Source organism: Lolium perenne, chromosome 3 (genome assembly GCF_019359855.2).
Source record: "Lolium perenne isolate Kyuss_39 chromosome 3, Kyuss_2.0, whole genome shotgun sequence".
In the NCBI taxonomy this organism is placed as follows: domain Eukaryota; kingdom Viridiplantae; phylum Streptophyta; class Magnoliopsida; order Poales; family Poaceae; genus Lolium; species Lolium perenne.
The window spans coordinates 180,836,622-180,859,258 of record NC_067246.2 but is presented as its reverse complement, the minus strand read 5'-3'; the positions used below and the strand labels follow the sequence as shown (position 1 = coordinate 180,859,258).

Here is a 22,637-nt window from a genome sequence, read left to right as displayed (position 1 = left end):
TATCCGCGCGCGTCCGTTTGCTTCGCCCGGCGAACACGAAAATAACCGTTTTTGTTCACGCGTCCGTTTACGCCTGGGGGTGCCCCCAGCGTATCGACGCATTTGCGCGTCGGCATGAATTGGGATGTTTTAAAACAATAAAATAAACAAGATCAAAGAAGTCTTAGTTATTACATCCAAAAAAATTAAAGTCTACATGAAAATAAGATGGTATTCCTCTAGGTCTTCACGGCCAGCCAATATCCACTGATGCTCAATCGAATCCGTATGTAGGCATCTGCACACGATCTCATCAGTGACTTCTACATTCATATGTAGATACTCCTTCCAGGATAATGCCCCGCAACCAGCTCACCTTGGGCTAGGCGGCCCAATCGGCAAAGTTTGGCTCTCAAATAGGCAACATGTGCGCGCCTGGGCCTACCCCGACTGAAATCCTGTTCTCCGGCGCAGCGAGGACCGAGCAGACGACGTGTACTGCACGGTGCGGCGGGTGGGGTTGGGTGGCGGCGTGGCACTAGGGTAGCAAAGAAGGGAGAAAAAAGCAAATCAAAACGGTTGATTTCGCTGTCCCGCACGTGCGGGACCGGGTAAGAAAAGGAGGACGCTCGGCGCCGCGTTTACATCGCCGTGGACGGATCGGTCACGCGTCGCCCCTCGGAGCAGGGCCCAACGTATTTTCGGTATGCACGAACACGAACACAAACGGTCCGTTCGCGTCCTCCCGTTGGAGATGCCACCGCCAGTTCCGTCCGTACAATCGTATATACAATATTTAGCAGAATAAAATAAAAGCTGCCGTATTACAAGTAAGTATTAATCAGTCTGACTCTCGTACATATCAAAGCACCTGTTAACTGTCAGTCGTCACGCTGCACAGTGCGCGGCGCCGTCACGGGCGTGGAGCCCTGCAGCTGCAGGCCGCCATCCCCTGCGCCGACGGCGTGCATCTTCGCGGTGTCGAGACCCTCGACGCGCATCTGCGCCAGCGAGTATTCGGCGCACCCCCGCGGCGGCAGCGGCGCCGGGTGGTTGTGGACGCCGTCGTAGGTGGTGATGACGAAGCGCGCGTCGTCCCGCTCCCGCTCCACCCGCTTCTTCACGCGGCACTCCTCGCTGGAGCAGCGGTAGTAGTTCCTTCGATCGAACGGCGTTTCAGAGAAGAGAACCAAAATGCGTCCGCCAAACTGGCATATCCCGTAAGGAATACGTCATAGTCGTACCTTGGGTTTGGGCTGTTCTTGACCATCTTCTTGCCGTACTTCCTCCACCGGTAGCCGTCGTCCAGCACCTCCACCTCTGACCTTGTCTTGAACGCGATCCTGCTTCCCTTGCTCCTCGCGCCGTCGCTCGTGAAGCTCCTGGAGAATTCGACCACAGCACAGTCAAGTTGAGTCTGCCTGAATCACGAACTCGTGAACAGAGAGATTCTTCAGAGTTTCGATCGCTTACTTGCTGATACTGTCTTGGTAGGAGAGTCCATCGGAACTCGTACTTGCTGCTTTGCCGCTGTTGTAGCTGTCGGCGTCGTTTTGCGGTGAGTGGCCGAGGAGTGTCGCCGGCGCCTGCGCCTGCTGCTCTGCGTGGAAGGCGGCTGCGGTTGCTGCCCGCGGCAGGGAAACATACTCCTCGCCGAGGTCGAAGTCGAAGGACGACAGGTAGCTAGCGGCAAGCACCAAGTCGTCGTCGGCGTCGTTGTAGCCGTCGTCAACATACCCGCCAATCTGATCGACGGGACGCATGGAGAGGAGCGACGAGTACGAGGACATGGCGACGGCGAGTCCACCAGCCAACCAGAGCCTGAGATGCACTTTATGGAGTGACTCCTGTTGATCAGCTCAGAGCTATAAAAACGGCAATCGACCAGGATGACGCACGGGGAGCCGGTTCCCTGTTCATACGGATGACGCACGAAGCGCAGTGGGAGCACACGAGCCAAGACTTTGCCTGGAAAACCCGCTGCTATGTCGACCGCTGCCGCGCGTCTCCGGACTCGCGACAACGACAACGACCAAGACGTACGCGACGGACGGCGAGGCTGTGGTACCCTCGCTTTCTGTTCGGCCATCGATCCGCTCTAGCTGCAGCAAGTGGGATCCATCTGCGAAGGCACGTAGGGCGCCGGTCGTCGCCGTGGACCGACGACTTTGACGGCAAGAACCCCTGCTCTGCTCTTCTCTGCTCGCCTGGCTGCGCGGAGGCCAGAGGTAGAGCGACGCCGTGCTCCCGGTGCCAGCGGTCAAGGGAGGAGACAGCCGCTGGTCTTCCGTTTTCAGCCGAACCGCGCAAGCGTGCTAGTACATGGAATGGTTGGTCGAATGCTAGGAATGGATGGCTACGCACCCTGCCACACACTCGGCGTCCACTAGCTGGCTAACTAAAGCTCGAACGTCTAGAAATCACCCTTCGCAGGCTAGCAGCGACACCCAAAATGAACCAGTGCGAGCAATACGCCTCACCGGCCCTGCAGTTCAACGGCAGCACGGGAGTGCATGCCAGAATAGGGCTGTTTTTTTTAAGCAATCATATATTTCATTAATTAAGATAAAGCGGGGAAAATGATTATCCCAAATTTACAGAAAAAATCCAAAAAATTCGAGAAATACAAAACAATCCTTATGGTTTCCTACAACCACCGTAGTCAGCGGCCGCCATCCAACTCGAGCGCCGCCGAGGCGGACACGGGAAGAGACAGCCGACACTCCACAATTGCAAGAACCAAAAAAGCACAATCACCAATAAGGCTTCATGAGTTGATGAACAGGCATGCTGCAAACAGCGAGGCACATGTAGTTGTGGCACGTTGACTGGGGGACATCCCCGTGCTGTCTTTGACCAAGATACGCCGCCTTCCATCGATGAAGTCGGAGAAGAACGGCATATCCAACACCTTCGGACCACATCTTCGCTCCAGAAGAACCACCTCACCTCAGCCGCCAGCATATATCATCGCAGATAACAACAACAAACACCACCGAGAAACTGATCTCATCAGATCTAAAGAACGGCGAGAAGATCAAGCTACCGATCTGAAGAACCAACAAGCACACGTCGCCATCAACTGCAAGACGCCGTGCAGATGATCATCGCTAGTGTGGGAGTAGAATTGAGGTGGATTTATTAGCCTGAGCACCGCTCCCACCACCCAACAACGCACGACAAAAATCTAACCCTAACTATTAGGCCAGAACGGAGGAACAAGGTCCCCCTTCCTCCTGCTGCCACCGAAGCAGCAAGCGAAGGGAGAGGGTGGGCCATGGCCAACGCCATAGCAAGTGGAGGTGATTGGGAGGAGTTGTAGCCACCGTGAGGGAGAGAGCTATGGATTAGTTTTGCCAGAGTAGGGCTATTGGGAGCGCTTCTGGGGGCAGTGGGGCTGCCGATTGAGATGCCCCAACAGCAATCAAATACTGTCTCAGAAAGCCATGCTTCCAGTGGGCAACCCGTTCTGTCGAAGCTTATGTTAAGTTGATGAATTCCAACTCAATAAAACTTGAAATGAAGCCTCTTACCAAATTTCATTCACAAAACCCGGAAAGGAGCTCGTTCGGGATTATACATGTCGTCCTCAGATTTGGAATGACAAAGCGATAACTTGACAGTGTATCTATGTATGTATAACTAGCATACAAAATTTCCTGCCGGCCGTCTAGCACAAACAACATGCCATGCAAATGTGAACGCTATACAACTCACTTCTGGTGACCTTAGCACCAAAACTACCTCAGCCACCTTCCCATCTTCATCGCTGTTATCTTCCGCTTCTTGTGATCACGGTGCTTGGAAGCCATTCGCAGCTTCCTCTTAGCGTGGCGTGCTGGGTCATTGACCGCAACAAGCTTCTCAGCCTGCTTTCTGAACTCCCTCTTTGCTTTGACTTCCTTCCGGACACTGTTGTAAACTTCCACAAATTTCTCAACACCAATCAGATCACGCAATTTGTCCCTGGCCACCTCTGCTGATTGCTTAGCCTCATCTACAAACCAAAAAATCAACAAGTGATAAAGCTTGGTTTGTTTAATTTGACAACAGCACAAATTTATGCTTAGAAACTAAACCTCAACAGCATAAAGGGAGCAGAATAATACGAAATGCATACAAAAATACGCAGCAACCATTCCACAGTTTAGGACAATACGAAAACAAAGATCATACCACTAATGACTTTTCCAGCAAAATCTTCAGCAACTTTGTACAATGGGTCCAACAGGTGAACAGCATAGGTTAGTGATACTTCGGCTCCAAGTCTTGATGAAATCAAACTGAAACAACTGAATACAATCTTCATCTGCGAACACAGAAAAAATACGGTTTTGTAAGTATTTGAAATCACAGGCACAGTATGTACGATGAAAAATGACTGAACTAATGGTATGGTGCTTACATGTGTGTCCTCCATCCGCATTGCAATTTTTCCCATCTTCTTTAGCAGAGAAGAAACCAGCAAAGATGTAAGTTCTTCACTTCTGTTAAGGTCAAATCCAGCTGCATCAGCAGTGCAGAGGAGAAATGTGTTCTTTGATTTTTTTGAACCAAGCAATTCAAAACCCTCGAGGAAGGCAACATGATCAGAAGAGCGAAGGCTAGACCAAAACTGATGTGATGAGGTTGTTTGCTTAATCAACATATGCAAGTTACAGACTGAGTATGCAAGATTTTGTATGATCAGATTGTTCGCTGTACTATCACTTAGCTCCATCCTCAACTGTTTCAAGAAAGAAGCAGCTATTATGAATAGCCTGCTTGGTTGGACAAGAAATGATGATGTGGCATCCAACTTCTCCTCACGTTTCCTCTTCTCTACTGAAGCAAAATATGAGGCCACCAGAGAGCTGGACATATTGCGCAACTTGGAATGGGGATGTGTCAGCAGCTTGCAAATTGTCATCCACATTGCCTGCATGTGAAAAAGGGTGTCATGGTTGCACAACAAGAGTATAGCCATAATACCTCCAATATCAATATCTGTTTATTCATGGACAGGGTTTACTTTCAGTCAAGGAACGACATCACATTAGTTGTAGAATGTGACAATAGTTCCGCATAACCAATAATCAGAGAACTACAACAGCTAGTAAAAAAATCATGATCCAATCTAGATGGAAAAGATGCGTACTGCAGCTGCATTTAAGAGGTTCGCTTTCAGTCAAGGAACATAGGGTCACATCAGTTGCAAAATGTGACAATACTTCTGGACAAACAATTATAAGAGCAATGCAACAGCCAAAAAGGTAAGTATACCTCAGTATTTTGCTTGAAGTACAACTCTGGGAACTGTAGTAGTAACCTCTCCATCATGGCAATAGAGTGGTAAGCCTCTTTCCAAAATGGCAGACTGGTTTCACCGGTTAAGTATAGTTGTACTCCTCTAGAAGCAGTGACGGAATATTCCGTTATTTGTTTCGCAACGGCCAAAATACTTTCAAGATGTTTACCAATTCCTAACGAACGATTTCCAGCGAGTAAACCAATAACCTGCAAAATACAATGACCACTTTTCCAGTTTCAGGGGGGGAAATACAATAATAACAGATAGAAGTGCTTATATGCTCTCAAATGTTAAAGCAAATTGGGGGACCATTTGTAATACTACCTCTTAACATAAAAGAATGTCGCAAGTTTGTCTAAATTTAAGTGTATTTAGACACTCTTTAGTGTATAGATACATCTGGATTTAGACAAATCTTCGACATCCTTTAATGGACAGAGAGTAGATAAATTCAAGTTTGTTGCATTTAGTGTTTGGGAGGATAAACAGAAATAATCATTAACCTGGGCTGAAGCGCTCCACAAATTCTGTTTGTCACCAGTGTACCACGAAAGAGAGTACTCAAAAATTGAATTCTTTCCCTGGTCACCAATGCGTCCTAACAGCTTCTGGATTGTTCTAAGGATCATAGAAGACACATTCTGGTGCTGTTCATTTGCTAAAGCAACTACAAGATTAAGAAAAAATGTTTGACCCTGGTCATCAATAATTCTCTGGGGAAATCTGGTAAGAATGTCATGGAGCATTTCAAGCACAGCTTCTCTTCCCGATGCATGCTCGTAACTGCAAATTTTCAGAGTTAGCTTCTAGCACACATGCAATGGCAAAGCAGGTCCTATTTGAGATTCGTTCATACCTCAGGTTTGTCAGGAAAAAATCAATATGCTGTTGTAAGCGCTTCTCAGAGAGTGGATAATTTAGAAAAAACTGTAGCAGAATTTGGATGCATTGCTGCCTTGTAGAGTCTGTTTGAGTTGTTACCATCAGTTCTCCTATCCTAACTACAATATCATAAATCTCATGGCAAACCAATTTTCTTTTGACTACTGCCTTCAAAAGGGATAGGGCAACAGGCGAAGGGTTTGTCTGGAGATCAAGAAAAATGGGGAAACGGACAAGCATCTGAAGCTGATCATCTGATAGTGAAATTCTATAGCCTCCAAGTAGATGAGCAAGTAGTTTCAAACAAGATGTGACCAAATGACCATTAGAATTTCCAGTTCTCTGGGCAATCTCCATCAGTACATTCTTGATAGGATCTGCATTGTCCTTGAGAGATGGCAAAGGAAGTTTTACCAACATGGCAAGACACCTAAAGGTAATAGAAAGGACACTTTCATACTTGGAACTCAAGCATTTTCCCAAAAGGTTGACAAAAGGATCCAACATCGACAATAGTTGCTCATCTTCCTTATGCAGCTTGATGCTCTTCAAACGATTACGCAGCAACGTAAGTGCAAACCTTGTAAGTATATAGCAATTTTGTAAGCCACCCTCACCCTGTCCAAGCAAATCCATTCTGCGAATATTTTCTTGACCAGGACCAGATTCCGTATTATCTTTGCACTGAGAACCATTCTCTTTACTAGTATCCTCAACAAGACCATAAACAAATATAAATAAATTAGATGTTTCAGTTGATGGATTGCATTCAACCCCCAAGGCTATACTGTGCAACATCGCCTCAAGTTTCGTTCTTAATTTTGGAGTGAGGTGCTTCCGAAGATGCGCAGAAATGGGCAAGATTAATTTCAAAGAATGTGTCTTGAATGTAATACTCTGGGCAATCAACTTAAGAGTCTCAAATGACATCCTCTTCTTTGTCTCTTTCATTTTGGAGGCAATCTTTTCAACTTCCTTTTGTTCCGCAATATCTCCAAGTATATCACTCTCAACTACAGCCAACAAATCTTGCAAGCAATAGTTAAGGCTACCATTCATCTCGGCAGTTACAGTTTTTGATAATAAGAAATGAAGGGTGTAGCCCAGAACATGTAGCTCATAACCCCTTTTCAGTATCGCCCTCAATATCTTGACCACAAACTGCAAGTAACCAATCCCAAGTTCCTTCAACGATGCAGCTAAAGCTGACCTTGCTTCATCACGTACGCTTTCAAGACGATTCTTGAGAAAGTTGCAGACTCGATGTATGATGCTTGACAGTTGTGACTCGAAATAATCCACTGGTAGTAACTTGAGTATCTTGAGTGCTACCAGGTTGATGCTCACATTGACTTTCTCAGGATCAGATCCTAATAGCTTCTGGACCTGTGGAAAGACTACCTTTCGCAGGTAGTGTTGCTTCTCCAAAGAGACTGTAGTTGAGGAGAATGTAACGGAAGAAAGAGAATCTTCATTGATAACATCAGAATTACTCGAGACATCAGCTGTGGGTTTCATGAAGTGGAACGCATCCAATACAGAACATAATAGTCTCAATATGACCTTCTGCTTATCAGGCTTGAGACTCAACTCACGGAAGCATCGCATCAGTATTGTTCGGTAATGCTCCCACTGCACTTTGGCAGCAATAGAAGAAAGTGTATCCAAACATACATCTCTTACATGTTCACCCTTCCCAGCTTTGACGTCGAAGAACATATTAAAAAATAGTGGAACAAATACTTTCATAGTCACATCCTAAAATGAAAGAAAAAGAATTAAATGTAACAATAAAAAAAGGAGAGCAGGAATCAGATGCTCAATCCATTTTAAGTTTGGTCGCCAGCTAATACTGAATGATGCAATGGGTGAGACCTAACGAACGATATTTAGCTTGATAAAGCAAAGAAGATATAATCAACGAGATAGTACCAAGCGAGATAGTGCAACATTGCACCAAAGAATAATGTGCAAAGGAGATATAATCCACGAGATAGTACCAAGCGAGAGAGTGCAACATTGCACCACGGAGTAATGTGCTGATGCATACTAAATGGGATGAAATGCAACACCAAACACATATTGCGGCAATCAATAGCAAAAGATATAGCCAATGGCAGACTGAACTTTAAACTCTACAGCAGTTATTAATTTAATCTGGCACGTATTCCACAAACAAAAAGTTGGCAATAATTTAACAGTATTTACCTCTGAAAAGCTGGTATCTTTCATTGCCTGCCTGAAAAGAGATAACGCTTTGGATCTTTTGCCAGCCTGCATTAGTGGATACGACCATGCAAATAAGAACAATTGTTCTTTATTTGGGCTTGGGGAAGAATGGATTAAGTAGATTTACCTGTAAATGAATTATGTTGTGGAAAAAATCTTCATCCAGATCTTCCTTCCAGAGAGGCCTGAAGGAGTTTAAGGATGGTACACAATCAAAATTATAGACCATGTCGCGAAGTAAAATTATCCACTCCTGAAATTACAACAGCATTAATTTCTTCTTTTTGGTGAGTAGCATATAGTAAGGTACAACAACTTGACAGAATTTACACCTTTTGAACTGATATATCTTTACACATAGCTGAACCCATATTATGAAGGTAGGTCCTCTCTAATATTTGTTGAATACGGCCTTTTGTGCAAACATTGCTGGAATTATTCTCTCCACGTTCAAGAGTGGTTGTTCCAATTGAGCATTCAAGGTCGTTGTTCATAACTGATGCAGAGAAACCCAGGAACGACTGAAGAGCCCTGGACGCACTTTGCCGGAAAATTAACTCTTCGGATGACATATCATACACACAGTGAGATAATATGGCACCCATATGTTCTTCTTGCATGCCATGAAACAACTGCGGCTGAACCGTATCATATGCTTTGATTCTCATATCATAATCCAGTTCACCAAGTTCTGAGGTTGAAACCGCATTCAGATCTCGCAGTAACCGAGCCTGTAAGAAGGACCAAATATCACAACTGAGGACTGTAGATAGGTAGGAACAGGGTACTGGAAAAGTTGACACAGAAGACACGACGTCAGGAGTAAACAAAACAATTACCAGAGAGCGCATCGAGAACTCATTCGTTGACAGCCCATCATAGATATCACAGATACATAGCCGCTGCTCGAGTCCAACAGTCGCAAGCAATGGGTTGAGTGCATTTACAATCTTTACCGATACACCATGCCGTAGATTTGGTATTATTCCCCTTACAACATGTAGAGCTTCGAGACACTCATCTGTTATACAAAAGACACAAGACATAAGAGGGCAGAACGTGTCTAGGTTGCTAGAAGCCTACAGTGTTGCAAGCGAGATGAAAAATAATGAGTAATATCATGTTCCAGTTATGCATGTTGAAATACAAATTAGGCGTGTGCATAGGACAAACTTGACTAGAATATAGGCTTACCAGAGTTCAAATCCTTCTTACTGAAAAATGGAAGGACCAGGTCTACAACATGCTCTGCAGCTAAGGGGTCTGTGATGTAGTTTAGCAATAGTTTAAACAGCCTAAGTTCACGTTGCCCAAGCCATCTCCCAGATCTCCTGTAGACAACAAGCTCAAAAACATAAGCTCCAAAAATGTGTAACCTCAGTCTGAAGCATCCCCAAGCAAGAAACAGAATCTCCCAAACAATGCAAAGTTGATGTGGCTAATATCTATCTTCCACTAACATGTGAACTCACGAGATGCTTGCACCAAAATGGCTTTAGCAGTACAATGATTTTTTCTTAAGTACATAGTTTCTCTCCAAAAATAAGGATAAGATGTAGCAGAGAAGAGTTCACAAAAGAAAAAGAAAAATCAACCACATCAAGGGAAGGAAGGCCGCTGAGAAAGTGAGAAGATAACTTTAAAGGCCATAACCACTCACAAGAGATGCTTAACCATAAAATAGATAGATTGATACAATAATGTTTACATTTAATGCATATAAAACTACTTACAGATAACATTGTGAGCAATTCAGTACCATTTGTCAGACTCAACCTAAACAAAAGCATATACCTGTGAAGCTCTTTGCGATAATTAACAAAATCATGGAGACTACTGAGAAGAACATCCATATGTTGAACAAGAATTTTCAACACCGAGTTATCTTCTTGTGGCTCCAAATCATTATCCAGCCTCAATAGATTCTCAATGAACTCAAGTGCATAGGAGGTGATAGATTCGGATGCAGTCCTCACAGTTAAAATAGAAAATATGGCTGGTACAAGGTTATTTGTCCCCAATAGTGGTGCTAATTTTGGGCTCTGACTCATTACCATGAAACACGAAAATAATGAGCTCGGCTTCTCACTACTGGAAGCCTCTTGTCTGAAGCAGTCAATTAGAGGTTTCACAGAAGCGAAAAACGTATTCCAGAAGTATTCTCCAAAGTCATGACTTTCATACTGACCAAGCGCCAAGGAAACAATTCTAATACATAAGGACCTAAGATCCTTTAATTGCTTGACTGAGGCACTTGCCTGCATAAAAGAGATTGACAGGGATTAGTTCAGAGAAGATATGCACGACTTGCCAACATTACCTTGAAAAAATAATAATAACACCATAAGAACTTCCCATAAGACTTCATAGAACCATCAAGCAGACAGTAGCTACACTTAGTGGGATCTGCTAAATATGTTTAACTAGTTTTTTCCTAAAATTTCAGATACTTCTATAGCTTGAATTAGGCAAATCACTGTGAACACATAAATTTGGTAGTTTTGTTAAACAATATGATACATATATGCAATAACTAAAACAATCTTAAAGGTAAGAGAACTGCGTATCGTTTTCAGGAGATATTATCATGATGTGACACACCTCACTGTCATCTGCTACTGTCATCTCTTTTGAGCATTCTTTCAGGTCTATGGAATTGCCAGCGTCCTGGCTCAAGGAACACTCATTGTCAGGGTGATTTGATTGTTTATGAGGATATTCCTCATCGCTGTTCCTTCTGAGATTCCGCATGCAACTCTCCAGCAAGCGAACAACAATGATCAATATAGTATTAAGAAATGGACTTATATGTGCCATACCAAAACTACCAAAAATTTCTTCAACCAAATGAAGAAAACCATTTGCCCTTTTCCATGTAAGATTCTCTAGACAGATCTCTGTTGACATTCCCACGATATCAGAAGTACTTCCAAGCAGATTGCCAGACTGACAAGAGAACTTTTCAAGTTGAAGGCTCCCAGGGACCAAGGACTTCAGAAGCAACGAGAAAAAGAGCTGAAGCTCATTTGAATCAAACTGCAGAAGGAAACGGAGAATTGCCTTTCGATGGCTAACACCTGTGTGCTGGCAAAACAATGCAAATTACATAGAAGTTAACTTACACATAGGTTAAATTACAAAAGTATTTGTTTATTCTTAACAGTGTGGTCCAAGACAATCAGCTAAGATACCAACCTTTCGAGAACCAAGCAGCTTCAGTTTCCTTACTTTAGGTGTTAACACACGGATAACCAAAGGAACAACACGACTTCTGTGGCAATTCTGAATAGATACAGAATCGTGTGAAACTGCCCACGTGGTGAGTTCTTCACGGAGAGTTTTTAAATCGATCAGATTCTTAAGGTTCTGACTGTATGGGGTCAGGAATTCATCCTTCCAGTTCAAAATGCAATCCAGTGCTTTTGCCTGTATGTCAGGATCACTCTCATCAAGGACCCTGGAAATAAATGTCAATTAATCACAAATAATCATGCAACATCTCACCTAATATTATATTAGCAGCACTACAAATTTACAAACCTTTCAGTTAATATTTCCTGAATAATCTTGCTCTGGGACAACGATCTGGCATTGCGCATTAGTCTCAACAAGTTCAGCCATTCTTTTAGAATCATTTTCCATTGTTTGCCTTTACATTTGTCAGACATATATGAATCAACACTGTCGAAATCATGATTAAAAAAAGGCATCAACAAGGATTGAACATTAAATATTCAAGTCTGCGCTGCAGAAAAATTGCATTTTATCAATACCTAGTGATGCTGCCATCGCTATAGCCCATGAAATTTAGAAATAATGGTACAAGATGTCGAGAGCAAGACTCCGCAACATCAGGTATCTTCTGTAGGGCTTTAAGCAATAGTGTGGCAATTGTCTCAAGAGGTGTGTAATCATAATCCGTAGCAAGATATAAGCTGAAGCAGTCAAAAATAGCTGCAAAACCAAAGATGAAGTAAGAAATGGCAATACAAGAATCAGCTGAAGTACATGAAGTTGACTTCAAGACAATTACTGAGCCATAGGTCCATAATAACAAACAAAAAGTCTGTGACATGCTCATTCACATCCAAAGACCATAATGCTCAATCAATTCACCAAGCATCATTTCACAAGTTTGGTGTCCTAAGGCCAAATACTAGGAAAAGCAAAGTGAAAGCTTAAAAAGTAAGTTGTCTGTGGAGTATACCAAGACACAGGCACAATATTTGTTCCAACGAAAGGCAAGCAAAACAGCAAGTTGCAGGGTGAGCGCAAATAGATAATCTAAAGAAAGGTTGACATACTCATCAACAGTTAAATCAAGCAATACAAAGTTGCTCCCTGCTATTTGTCCTCTTCAACGTAATAGCATCAGAAATACAGCAGTACACGAGATGGGCAAGAGTAACTTAAATGTGGCATGTAGTGAATGAGAACAAATGTAATGGAATGGAGCATAGGAGTGCGTTTGCAGAAGAATAGCACAAACATAACATTTGAGAGACATACACTGTGGGTGGGTTGCAGCTTCCAGTTTCTCTTGGCTTCTCACTGTCAGCCCCTCTGATTGGTGAATGGCGATAAACTCGATAAACTGACTCCAGACTAGTTCCTTGTGCTTCTTAATAAGGACACCAAGACAATCCAGTGCTGGTGGCCACAGATCACTAAATCTATTGTATAAGATCCCAACAATCCCATGCAAGAGAAGAGGTATGTAGTCATCATGAACCATGTTAGAAGACAGACTCATTTGTATCCGAGAAACATAGATAGCAATTTTCCGGCTAGTAGATACTGAAACTGGAGTTGATTCAACAGCGAACAGAGTGTCCACAACCTGATATCAAGAGAGATGTAAGAGTAAGAACAAAAATTAGCAAGTAAAATATTAGCTGCCAGAACATACGTTAGTGTATTTGGTGTCAACAGCTTCCTCTGCAGAATCTTCTGTCCTTCGCTTCTTATGTGGCCGCTCATCATCTGAGCCTAGGCGTTGATCCATCTTCGCGTAATAGGATAAAATCCTCAATGTTAAAACCCTGATATTCTTATTTGGACTGCTCAAGTTGGCACCAAAGATACAGAATGAATTCAAAAGATTCTGTGGCTCGAATTCTTTTGTCATCTCCAGGGAAGTTGCTCTGCTCACATAAAGAAACAAATAGAACTGAATAACCATCACAGATGGTCAAATTAAGTAAAAAAATAGAAAGAAGAATTAGAGAGAAGAATTAACTTTACCCAAGTAGGGAATCCAAATATTCAGCTACAGCAGAGAGTACTTGTGGACATGTGCTGTGCCTCTTGGCAAGAGGCAAGAAAAGACTTAATTCTGAATTTTTACTGCCGTTAACCAACAGTAACTCATGGTAAGTTAATAATGCAGCACCAAGTAGACTGCTCCAGGTATCCTTCGGCAGACCGCTAATGCTATCTGCATGTTGACAAAAAAAATGTGCATTTTTAGAAGACTTCGGATGGTTATTGTAAGGAAGTACTAGGAATCATCAAGTGCAATCACCTTCTTCCACTTCAAGAATCTGATCAAGGCTGCAAATTAACTTATTCAGCATTGTTAAACTATCTTGAGAGGCATCTTTAACATTTGAGTAGCAGCGAATAGATCCCCATAGTATAGCAGCTTCCTTTACACTGACTTGATTGCCTGAATGGTCACCAGTCTTGACTATATTATCTAGTAACTCTATCCACATGCGGATTTTTGAATCACAGAACTTGTAAACTTTCTTTTCCCGGTCAAGATGACTACCATCAATGCCATGAGTTATTCCATCGGTAGCTCCCTTAAATAAATGCAGAAGGATATAGAGAACTTCCTCAGGTGAAGTCTCAAGAAAATTATCCATTGCACTACAATTCATCAAAATGAAGGGTCAAACCTTGATGTGTGAAATTGTACATAAGTACACTTAAAAGTAACAGCAACTACTGACACATACCTCAGTATCTTGCTTTCGAAAGCTTGTATAATCAGTGGGCTTTTTGCCAAAAGTTTCTTTATAAAGATAACCGCACTGAAAACATCAGAATTAAAACCATGAGAGGTGCTAGACTGCATTTGCAAATATTTAAAAAAATACCATGGGTTCTACAGGCAATAATTTACCTCAAATTGGTTAGTTCAAATACTGGAGCGTATACAATGGATAAGTTACAAGAAATAACTGGAACATCCAAAACACAAAGAAGGAAGTCCAAGATACTCCCAAGAACTTCAAATGAAGAAGCCTCTTCTGTGCTGCTACTAGGCCTGACATACTTACAGATTAGCAACTTAACAAGTTCTAGCATGTCAGCCTTATCTGGAAAAAGAATAAATTACAGGTAAGATATTGTAATCAGAAATAACGATAGAACTCAAAACAGTAAAAAAAAAAGCATACGGATGAGACAAATGCCTACCAAGGGCATCATTCTGCTTGCTGTTTTCTAGAGTAAATGTAAAAAAATTGATCAAGTGCTTCAAGTGCTCCAAGCAGTCATCCTTAATACAGCTGTTGATTTCTTCAAATAAACAAGTATATACCAGTGCCAACTCTTTCTGATCCACTTCGTTGCATAATCTTTGAATCACGCCAGTTATGACCTCACGGATAGTAGAAGAACCTGCATATTGTGTTAAGGCAATCATTACATTATTGAACTATAATGATAATGCACGAAAAAGCAATCCATAAAAGTATATTTTAGTTAGCACATCATGGTTAGAAAAATAGACAAATATGATGAACGAATCAATAATAGATGCATATTGCTCAGTTAAACTGAGAAGATAATGAGGTTGCCAAAAAAATTAACATCTAGGATGAATGAAGTACTGAATGAAAGTTTTTTTAAAAAAGGCAATGCAACTAACAGGCATGAACATTACAATAGTACATCTCAGTTAAAAAAGTTGTCTGACCATCTGGGAATTTATCGTCGACTGTGGTGAGGACTGACTTTGTCAACAAGAACTTCATGACTTTCCCAGCTCTTGAGTGAAGCTTTGTGTAAGTTCCTCTCATGACGTGCCACAGCAAAGCAGTCACCCCATCTATCCGTATAGGTGATGAATTTTTAGCAGCCTCAAGTAGAGCTTTCCTTAAACCTAACAACCACAGTGGAGGGGAAATGAAGGTAGTCAATATAACAGAATATAGTATACCTCAGACAAGGCTGCCCATTATAGCAGGCAGCATTCCCCACCTCCCCCCTTCCGAACCCAAAAATATATACTTGGAGTGTCTAGCTGAACTGGTGGGTTGAAACATATCATATGAATTGCACAGAGAAAATGTTCTATATATGACTCTTACATAATAGTCCTGCAGCTCACCAAATCGACAGTGTATTTGATGTCAAACAGTGGGTGGGCCTTCTTGTTTGAAAGAAGATGTGGAAATATATGTGGTCAATACCAACTGGTGTTTCTTTGTGGTCTTAAAATTTAGCAAAACAATCTCATTAAACAATCTATTTCTATTGTTTGGGACTTGCATTGACAAATGTAATCGCAAGTCGCTCCATGGGATCCACGATGAGGTTTGTCATGACACATGAGAGCAAAACTAACCACGAGAATGATTATTGTTAGCTCATAGAAGAAAAATCGTGTGTTGCACATGCACACTAATAGTCACAGTGACTAATAGTCGCAGTGTACTAGTGTAGGCAGGCAAATGCATTGCCAATATTCTTCAGTCAAGCAAAATAATCCATAGAAGAATAAATATTCAAATAAAAAAGAAACAGACTGAAAAGTGACACAAAAGAAGGGTGATTGAGAGAAGGGGCAAGATCATCTGAAACCTCAGGCAAGGCCTTCTTTAAGCCTCAACTGTTATGTAGTCTCTTTTACTCACTAGGCTTGAGCAATTGCTTTCAGTTTTGGTCTAAGTCAATCATTCAAACAAAAGCTGTAGTCCTATTTGAGCCGTTGACAGGTTATTGAGAAGGTCTGTTTTGGGCAACGCCTCAAAAGCAAATGGCTTTGGACCATGGCAAATGAAGTGTTCAAAAGCCGCAAAGAAGACTAGCGACCCAGATGGGAGTATTCCCTCTGTTAAACATCCAGTTCAGAAAAGGACAGAAGTGAGAATAGAACAATACCTTGTGATAACTGACTGCTGGGTGCATTCCTCAGCAAAAATGAAACAGATTCAGCCATAAATTCTCTCACATAATCCTTCGGGAAAAATCTCAGTGGAGCTGTGGTCCTTCAGAGATGATAAGGAATTTGCAGTTAAGGTAGATTGTGGAAACGAAAAGGAAAAATGATGAGTGCAATTTGTTTACTCTATCATGGTAAAGAGATAACGAAATGAGTCAGAATTTAAAAAGTATATGTAGACCTCATTTCTTTCAGAAAATAACTAACCTGAGAATCTGAACAACATCTTTTACTAGATACTTCTGCAAGTACATCATTATACATGACCAAGATGTGAAGACCTGAAATACGATATATCATTATGACTTTTGCTACTCAACCACAAGATGATAAAATCAGAATAATAAGATGTTCTACCTGCTCGAGGATTTCAGGGTCACGATCACCTCCATCACCAAGGAGAGCCGATATAGCATCAGCATGTCTTGCTAGAAACCTGCAATCAACAGAACGGAGAGAAGTTCAAACCCTGTTAAGTAAAAAAAAATACCCACGAAGGTGAACACTGTACACAAGTATAAAGCCATAAGTAAACAATCATGCTGGATGAATACTGCAGTTAGTTTAAATTAGAAACTCACGGCAAAAAATACTCTAGAATATCCCTGGCGAGAGCTGCAATTAACCTGCATGTGGAGAGCAAAACACTTCAGACCGCAAATAATAGCTAAAATGGTAATTAATACCGGAAAAAATGAGAACGTAGAAAAAACATAGAATTTGAATTTGAATAACTTAACTCTAATAGTAGTACAAAATAATGAAGTCCAGACTACGAATTAAAATATACCCACAGTAAATTTCAAAATTAAAACAGAATTATGAGCCCAGAACCAAACTAGGGGTGCTCTAGGTGAAAGTTTACTTGAGGTGTAGCGTATGAGGAAATTTTAAATATTATATTGCATCATAAAAGGAGAAGCACATTGCAATCTTGGTATGAGCCCAGCTGACACTCTGTTTGAGATCCTTGATTGCTAGACTTGGCATAATAAGGAAGAGGATAAAGTTCGGCTGATTGACTGTGGACAGCAATATTTCTACGAACCCACTGATGACGCGGGAATTCAGCAGACATGATCCAAATCTCGCAACATTCGTGCTTGTAACAGTTCAAATGATCCAGAAATGTCACATAGCCCTTAAGGAAACTCAATCTAACTTCTATAGCAGAGTATGCATACACATGATATTATACACAACCCATACTAGATAAAACTATAAACAGAAAGGTCCAAAACAACTCTACTGTAGTAACTCTTGGCAGGTGATCAATTAGGATATCGACTTGAGTTCATTTATAAATTCTTTAATTAGAGGAAAGCTTTCCAAAAAAATCTAAAATGAAACATCTGAACTTAGAGGCCAAATGAGATGTAGACAGTGTGATACCAGTCAATTCATTCTGTAACCCGAACATTCACATGGAAAGGCGACGACAGCACATATTTTAGTAGCACGAAATCACTCACTCATGAAACCATGGCCCACTTACATGAGTATTGGCTCGAGGGATAATCGTGCCGCCATGTTTACTCTTTGCAGCAGCGCAGAAAATATTTTTTCACGGTGCAAAACGATCTGTGGTAGTGTCTGTACCAACGGTATCATCTCGTCATAAAAAGAGATGAAGTCTTCTGCAGTATTCAGCTCCTGAGTCACATGAACAATAGGAAAATTAGAAAGGTAACAGAACATTTGAGAATCACTCCACATTTACATCAAGGAATAAACTTCCACAGAGGCTAGATACAATACAACTCAGAAACCTTTCCATGTATTAGAAACTCAATTATAGACCACTACAGATCATTCCATGAGCAGCCAACAACAAGTATGAAAGCAGCCAACAACCAAGTATGAGTGCGCAAACATCACCGTCACAGCAACTTCTCGCTCATAATAATACAAACCTGAATTTCACACATTTAAAAGACACAACCAGCAGCTGAAAAAAAGTTCAGGAATGGTCTCCACATCACACCAGTTCTAAATGATCTGAAAAGAATCCTATGAAGTTAACATATCACCAACCTTAAGAATTAATTTAAGTACAGTTCTTCAACACCCCATGGAAAATATGGATGTGGATTGAGCATTCCAGATTCATTATCGATAAAGAACCACAAGAGTATTCAAAACCGCGAACATCCGTACAGCTCAAGAATATGAAAACCTTCTATTCCAACATACAGCTTGCTAACTCTATAGTAGGCATCAAGCAATCCGACAAATCAAGTAGCTGAGCTCTCCACACTTCAATTGGCCACATGCATAATCTTAAACATATTGGCATCGACAGATTGGAAGATTAAGGACATACTGTGAAATTAGAACATCTTGCATAAATGGCTTAGGAAATTAAGGAGTAAGGACGTCTCTTTGAAATAAGGAAGTCCAGAATCACACCTGAAGTTTCAAGCATCATCATCTGGAATTGAACAGGGGCATAAGGACTAGGATATTTTCGCTCACTATATAAATAAATTTTCTGTGTGCAGTCCAGATAAGAAGATGGTTTGGATTTTAATGAACTACGAATAAAAGTGATTAAGCTTTCCTAATGCTCTAGGCACCAAATTAAGCTTCCCCGTTGCTCCAGGAGAGAATTTCACACATTCAGAAATAAATTCAATGAAGCGAGAGGAAGACGAAAGTGCATACCCTCCACTCGACGAGAGCATCGAGGAGAAACGAGGAGCCGCTCGAGGGCTCCGCCTTGACCGCGTGGAGGCTACGGTACACATCGATGTCGATCTCCTCCACCCGCTGCGAGAAGCTCTTGAACTGCACAAAGCCACGTATACCTCCTTAGCAGCCGTAAAGACACATCGAATTTCCTGGGGAGTGGAACCAAAGAGGGAAGGGGCGAATGCTCTTACCACGAAGCGCTTGCGGCTGGATGAAGAGGTGTTGAGGCACTTCACGGCCGCGTACGACGGGGTCGCCATGGCCGCGGCCGTCGAGGTAGGGCGAGGCGGTGGCTACAAGGAGGAGGGGGGAAGGGAGGCGCTTGGGGGCGGGGGGTTTAAGCGACGAGGAGGAGGAGCTGCCTAGGGTTTTGAGGCGGCGGTGAGGAAGAAGACGAGATGGCATCTACGCGGGCTTTATGTCTGGGCTTTAATGCATGGGCTATCTGCCCGACCACAACAGATTTTTTTCTTTAAATAAATGGACCTCAGGGGGTTTGATTTCGCATTTTATAGCAGACTCGTGAGTAAATTATAAGGAACTACGGAGTACCATATTTCTACCACCCTCCTCCGGCCGCCGGCATGAGAAGGAGTGGGGAATCCGATGTATACGTGGAATTTTCAATAAAAGTAGTGTTTTCAGTAGATTATGTTAAGATTCTGGTAGTCATCTTCTTGTTGGTTTCCCTCGGTGGAGATGGCATCGTTGAATGAATACTTTAATGGTTGCGTGCGTGCACTCAGCCTTGGCATTGCGGCTAAAAATTATGGGAGAACTTTCATCGGTATTTACAGGTCTATGGTTCGTTATCTATCTTTGGCTGCCTTCAGAAGAGTACAAGATTGTGTTCTGAAGGAAGAAAGAATTTGAAGACCTTGAAGATATGTTACTATCTTTTAAATTTTATTTTCTAATCGTTGGAGTCAGTTCATGTATCTCTACCATGTACTATTTATTACTACTATGAATATATGTGGTATTGATTTAAAAAAATACCATATTTCTACCACAATAGCGTTCATCATCGACACACAACGTTTGAACTTGTGCGGCCCCACTCTCGGTGATGATGTGGCCTAATTATTGTCGCTTCGCCGTTAGGTGGACATAGGGCCCCCCATCGGTATCTATCTCCTTTATATCTTCTATTATTTTCATCATGTTGGTCTTCTTCGGTGGGCATATGCAGGAAATGTAGGGGCGGAGACAATGTGTACAAAGAGTCTGAACTGGCGGTGTTCACCGTTGACCCGCAAACTGGTTGCCCGGGGACTTCCGAGATCTGTCCATGGGCGAACTCGCCGGGAAGGTTGACTGAGGCAGGAGCATGAGGCCTCCACCTGTGGAACCGAAGGGCGGTGAGATGCACGAATCCTACCATGGCTGCATCGAGATGTCACCGATTCGTGTCTCGGTGAGCAGATCATGGACGTATCCGTCTCCGCTTGGTCCCCACTCTGCTGCGGTGGGGCCACCACGGGCGGCGATATATAAAGAACCAACATACAAGGCCAAGCAGTGGAACGCACCCCGCCGGCGGCATGCCCACTCTACAGATTGGTAAGTGCTCTGCTCGGGAGATGTCGTAGGTGAGGCGGTCATTGTCGGCGGTGCCCATCCCGAGATAGGACCACGGCGCGCTTCCCCTGGCCATGAGTCGAACGGTGAGCGGCGGTAGCGAGGGTGCCCGCGGCGAGGGTTCGCGACCTCCATAGCAACGTCCCTAGCCCGAGGCGGCCGAGGCCACATGACCACCTCGCCACAAAGGCGGCGGATGGGCCTGGACGAGGCGTCACGGGCGGTGGGGGATGGCGGTTAGGACAACGACGGTGGACGATCGATGAGGAGGCGTGATGCAGAACTCGTGGATGGGCTCGGCCAACGAGTGGTTCCCTTCAGCCGGCACAAGCCTCATGTGTCGCGTGAAGCGGCCTATAGGAGCTCCCCATTTGGGATTCCAACTCCCCATTTCCCTACCACCTCGGTTAAGGCCTCCTCCATTGCAATATGCCGCATTTTGGCACCTCCGACGACACGCCTCTACTGAGTCTAGTAGTTCCCCGATCGGATCTACAAATGTGGTTGTTCAATAGCTCTATGTGATGACCCGACATACCACTGCATGGTGTAGTATGCAAGTCTGACATAACACCAATGAAACACTGTTCTACTAGTATTACATCACTCAGAGTGGTACAACAGAAACATATGTGGGTCCAAGGCATGTCTATAGAATTACAACATTGACTCTGTTACATAAGATCATCACAGCCTCCTACTTTACAATGAGGTAAAACTGCAATAAACTCCAGAAGAACGACTCGTAGTCTAGTCTTATCACGAACTCTATTTGTAGAGTATTTGACTAGCTATAGAGGCTATGAATAGATTCTAACTAAGTAGGAGCTAGGTCTAGGAAGCTAGTTCCTTTATATTGCTAATCTAGGTTTTCTCCTTGTTGGATATGGTATCTGACTCCTCTGACAGGGTCCTGTCTCTTGAAGTAGTTGTTGACTCCTCGGCCTTCGAGTTGCTTTGTAGATCCTCCTTCGATGCCTCCATATCTAAGCAGGGGATTTAATAGTGGGATGAGTACGAGCGTACTCAACAAGTTCATTATAGAAAAGAGGTGTTTAATGCACTAGCTACAGCATTAGACCAGAAAGTCTAATACCAATGCAGGTTTTTATAACCATTTCTTCAAAAGGTTGCTTTTATTCAGAAGAACTATGTCCGTCAGCGTTCACCGGTTTACTAGAACTTCATGGAGTTCCTTTCCGGCAGCGTTCGCAGTTCCATATCCCGGAACAGGGAGTGACAGGTCACGATTCATTACACTCTGCAGAGGTGTGTTGCTTTACCCATAAGAGATCTTAACCTTGGTGCCAACCGGGGGCGACCCGTCCACACTTCCTTTGGTGTGAGGCCCGGTATAAGGTCTTAGTCAATCATATTCCTCCGCTACCTCGTACACCCACCCTTTGTTGCAAACTCCGATCCTGGGTCCTAGCCGGTGTACTTATACCAATTAAGGATGGCCCCCGACCACGACAACAGTTCTGGGCTATCTACCATGAACTCCTTCGCCGGGAGATGCAACCCATCATAGACCGCAATAACCGTGGGGACTTAGGGTTCCCCAACCTCACCGCTTGCTCCTCGGGATACAAGTGTCTACGGACTATGCCGTGGGGACTTAGGGTTCCCCAACCTCACCGCTTGTCCCTCGGAATACAAGTGTCTACGGTAAAGCGCATCCGTTGATGTATAAGAGGTGGAAATACAATTGACTACTCCGTCCCACTCCAGATCTTATGGTTAACACGGGTATTACGGCACAAGAATCACTGAATGACATTTGTTGTTTAATCCTAGATGGATATAAAC

The 22,637-nt window shown here is 43.0% G+C and overlaps 2 protein-coding genes across 3 annotated transcripts; both read right to left on the bottom strand.

Moving 5' to 3' along the window:
• Positions 1-763: 763 nt before the first annotated feature.
• Positions 764-1,876, bottom strand: LOC127342754 (uncharacterized). Its single transcript, XM_051368766.2, has 3 exons — positions 1,453-1,876; positions 1,224-1,361; positions 764-1,137 (listed from the first exon to the last, which is right to left on the bottom strand). The coding sequence occupies exons 1-3, from the start codon at positions 1,767-1,769 to the stop codon at positions 861-863; spliced, it is 732 nt and encodes a 243-aa protein (XP_051224726.1). The 5' UTR covers positions 1,770-1,876; the 3' UTR covers positions 764-860.
• Positions 1,877-3,493: 1,617 nt separating this feature from the next.
• Positions 3,494-19,604, bottom strand: LOC127342753 (uncharacterized). 2 transcript variants are annotated; one of them, XM_051368764.2, is made up of 31 exons: positions 19,439-19,604; positions 19,221-19,343; positions 18,052-18,209; positions 17,138-17,182; positions 16,914-16,992; positions 16,764-16,837; positions 16,496-16,602; positions 15,309-15,494; positions 14,807-15,010; positions 14,511-14,706; positions 14,344-14,418; positions 13,905-14,254; positions 13,625-13,817; positions 13,290-13,524; positions 12,890-13,220; positions 12,154-12,334; positions 11,921-12,061; positions 11,576-11,837; positions 10,982-11,464; positions 10,175-10,638; positions 9,575-9,711; positions 9,220-9,401; positions 8,713-9,111; positions 8,508-8,633; positions 8,360-8,425; positions 6,126-7,909; positions 5,773-6,052; positions 5,242-5,475; positions 4,385-4,897; positions 4,156-4,288; positions 3,494-3,976 (listed from the first exon to the last, which is right to left on the bottom strand). In XM_051368764.2, exons 1-31 carry the CDS (start codon positions 19,505-19,507, stop codon positions 3,720-3,722), a joined length of 8,067 nt encoding a protein of 2,688 aa, XP_051224724.1. In that variant the 5' UTR covers positions 19,508-19,604; the 3' UTR covers positions 3,494-3,719. The 2 variants fall into 2 exon arrangements, with proteins under 2 accessions (XP_051224724.1, XP_051224725.1); XM_051368765.2 differs by lacking the exons at positions 19,221-19,343; positions 19,439-19,604 and adding an exon at positions 18,966-18,998.
• Positions 19,605-22,637: the final 3,033 nt, after the last annotated feature.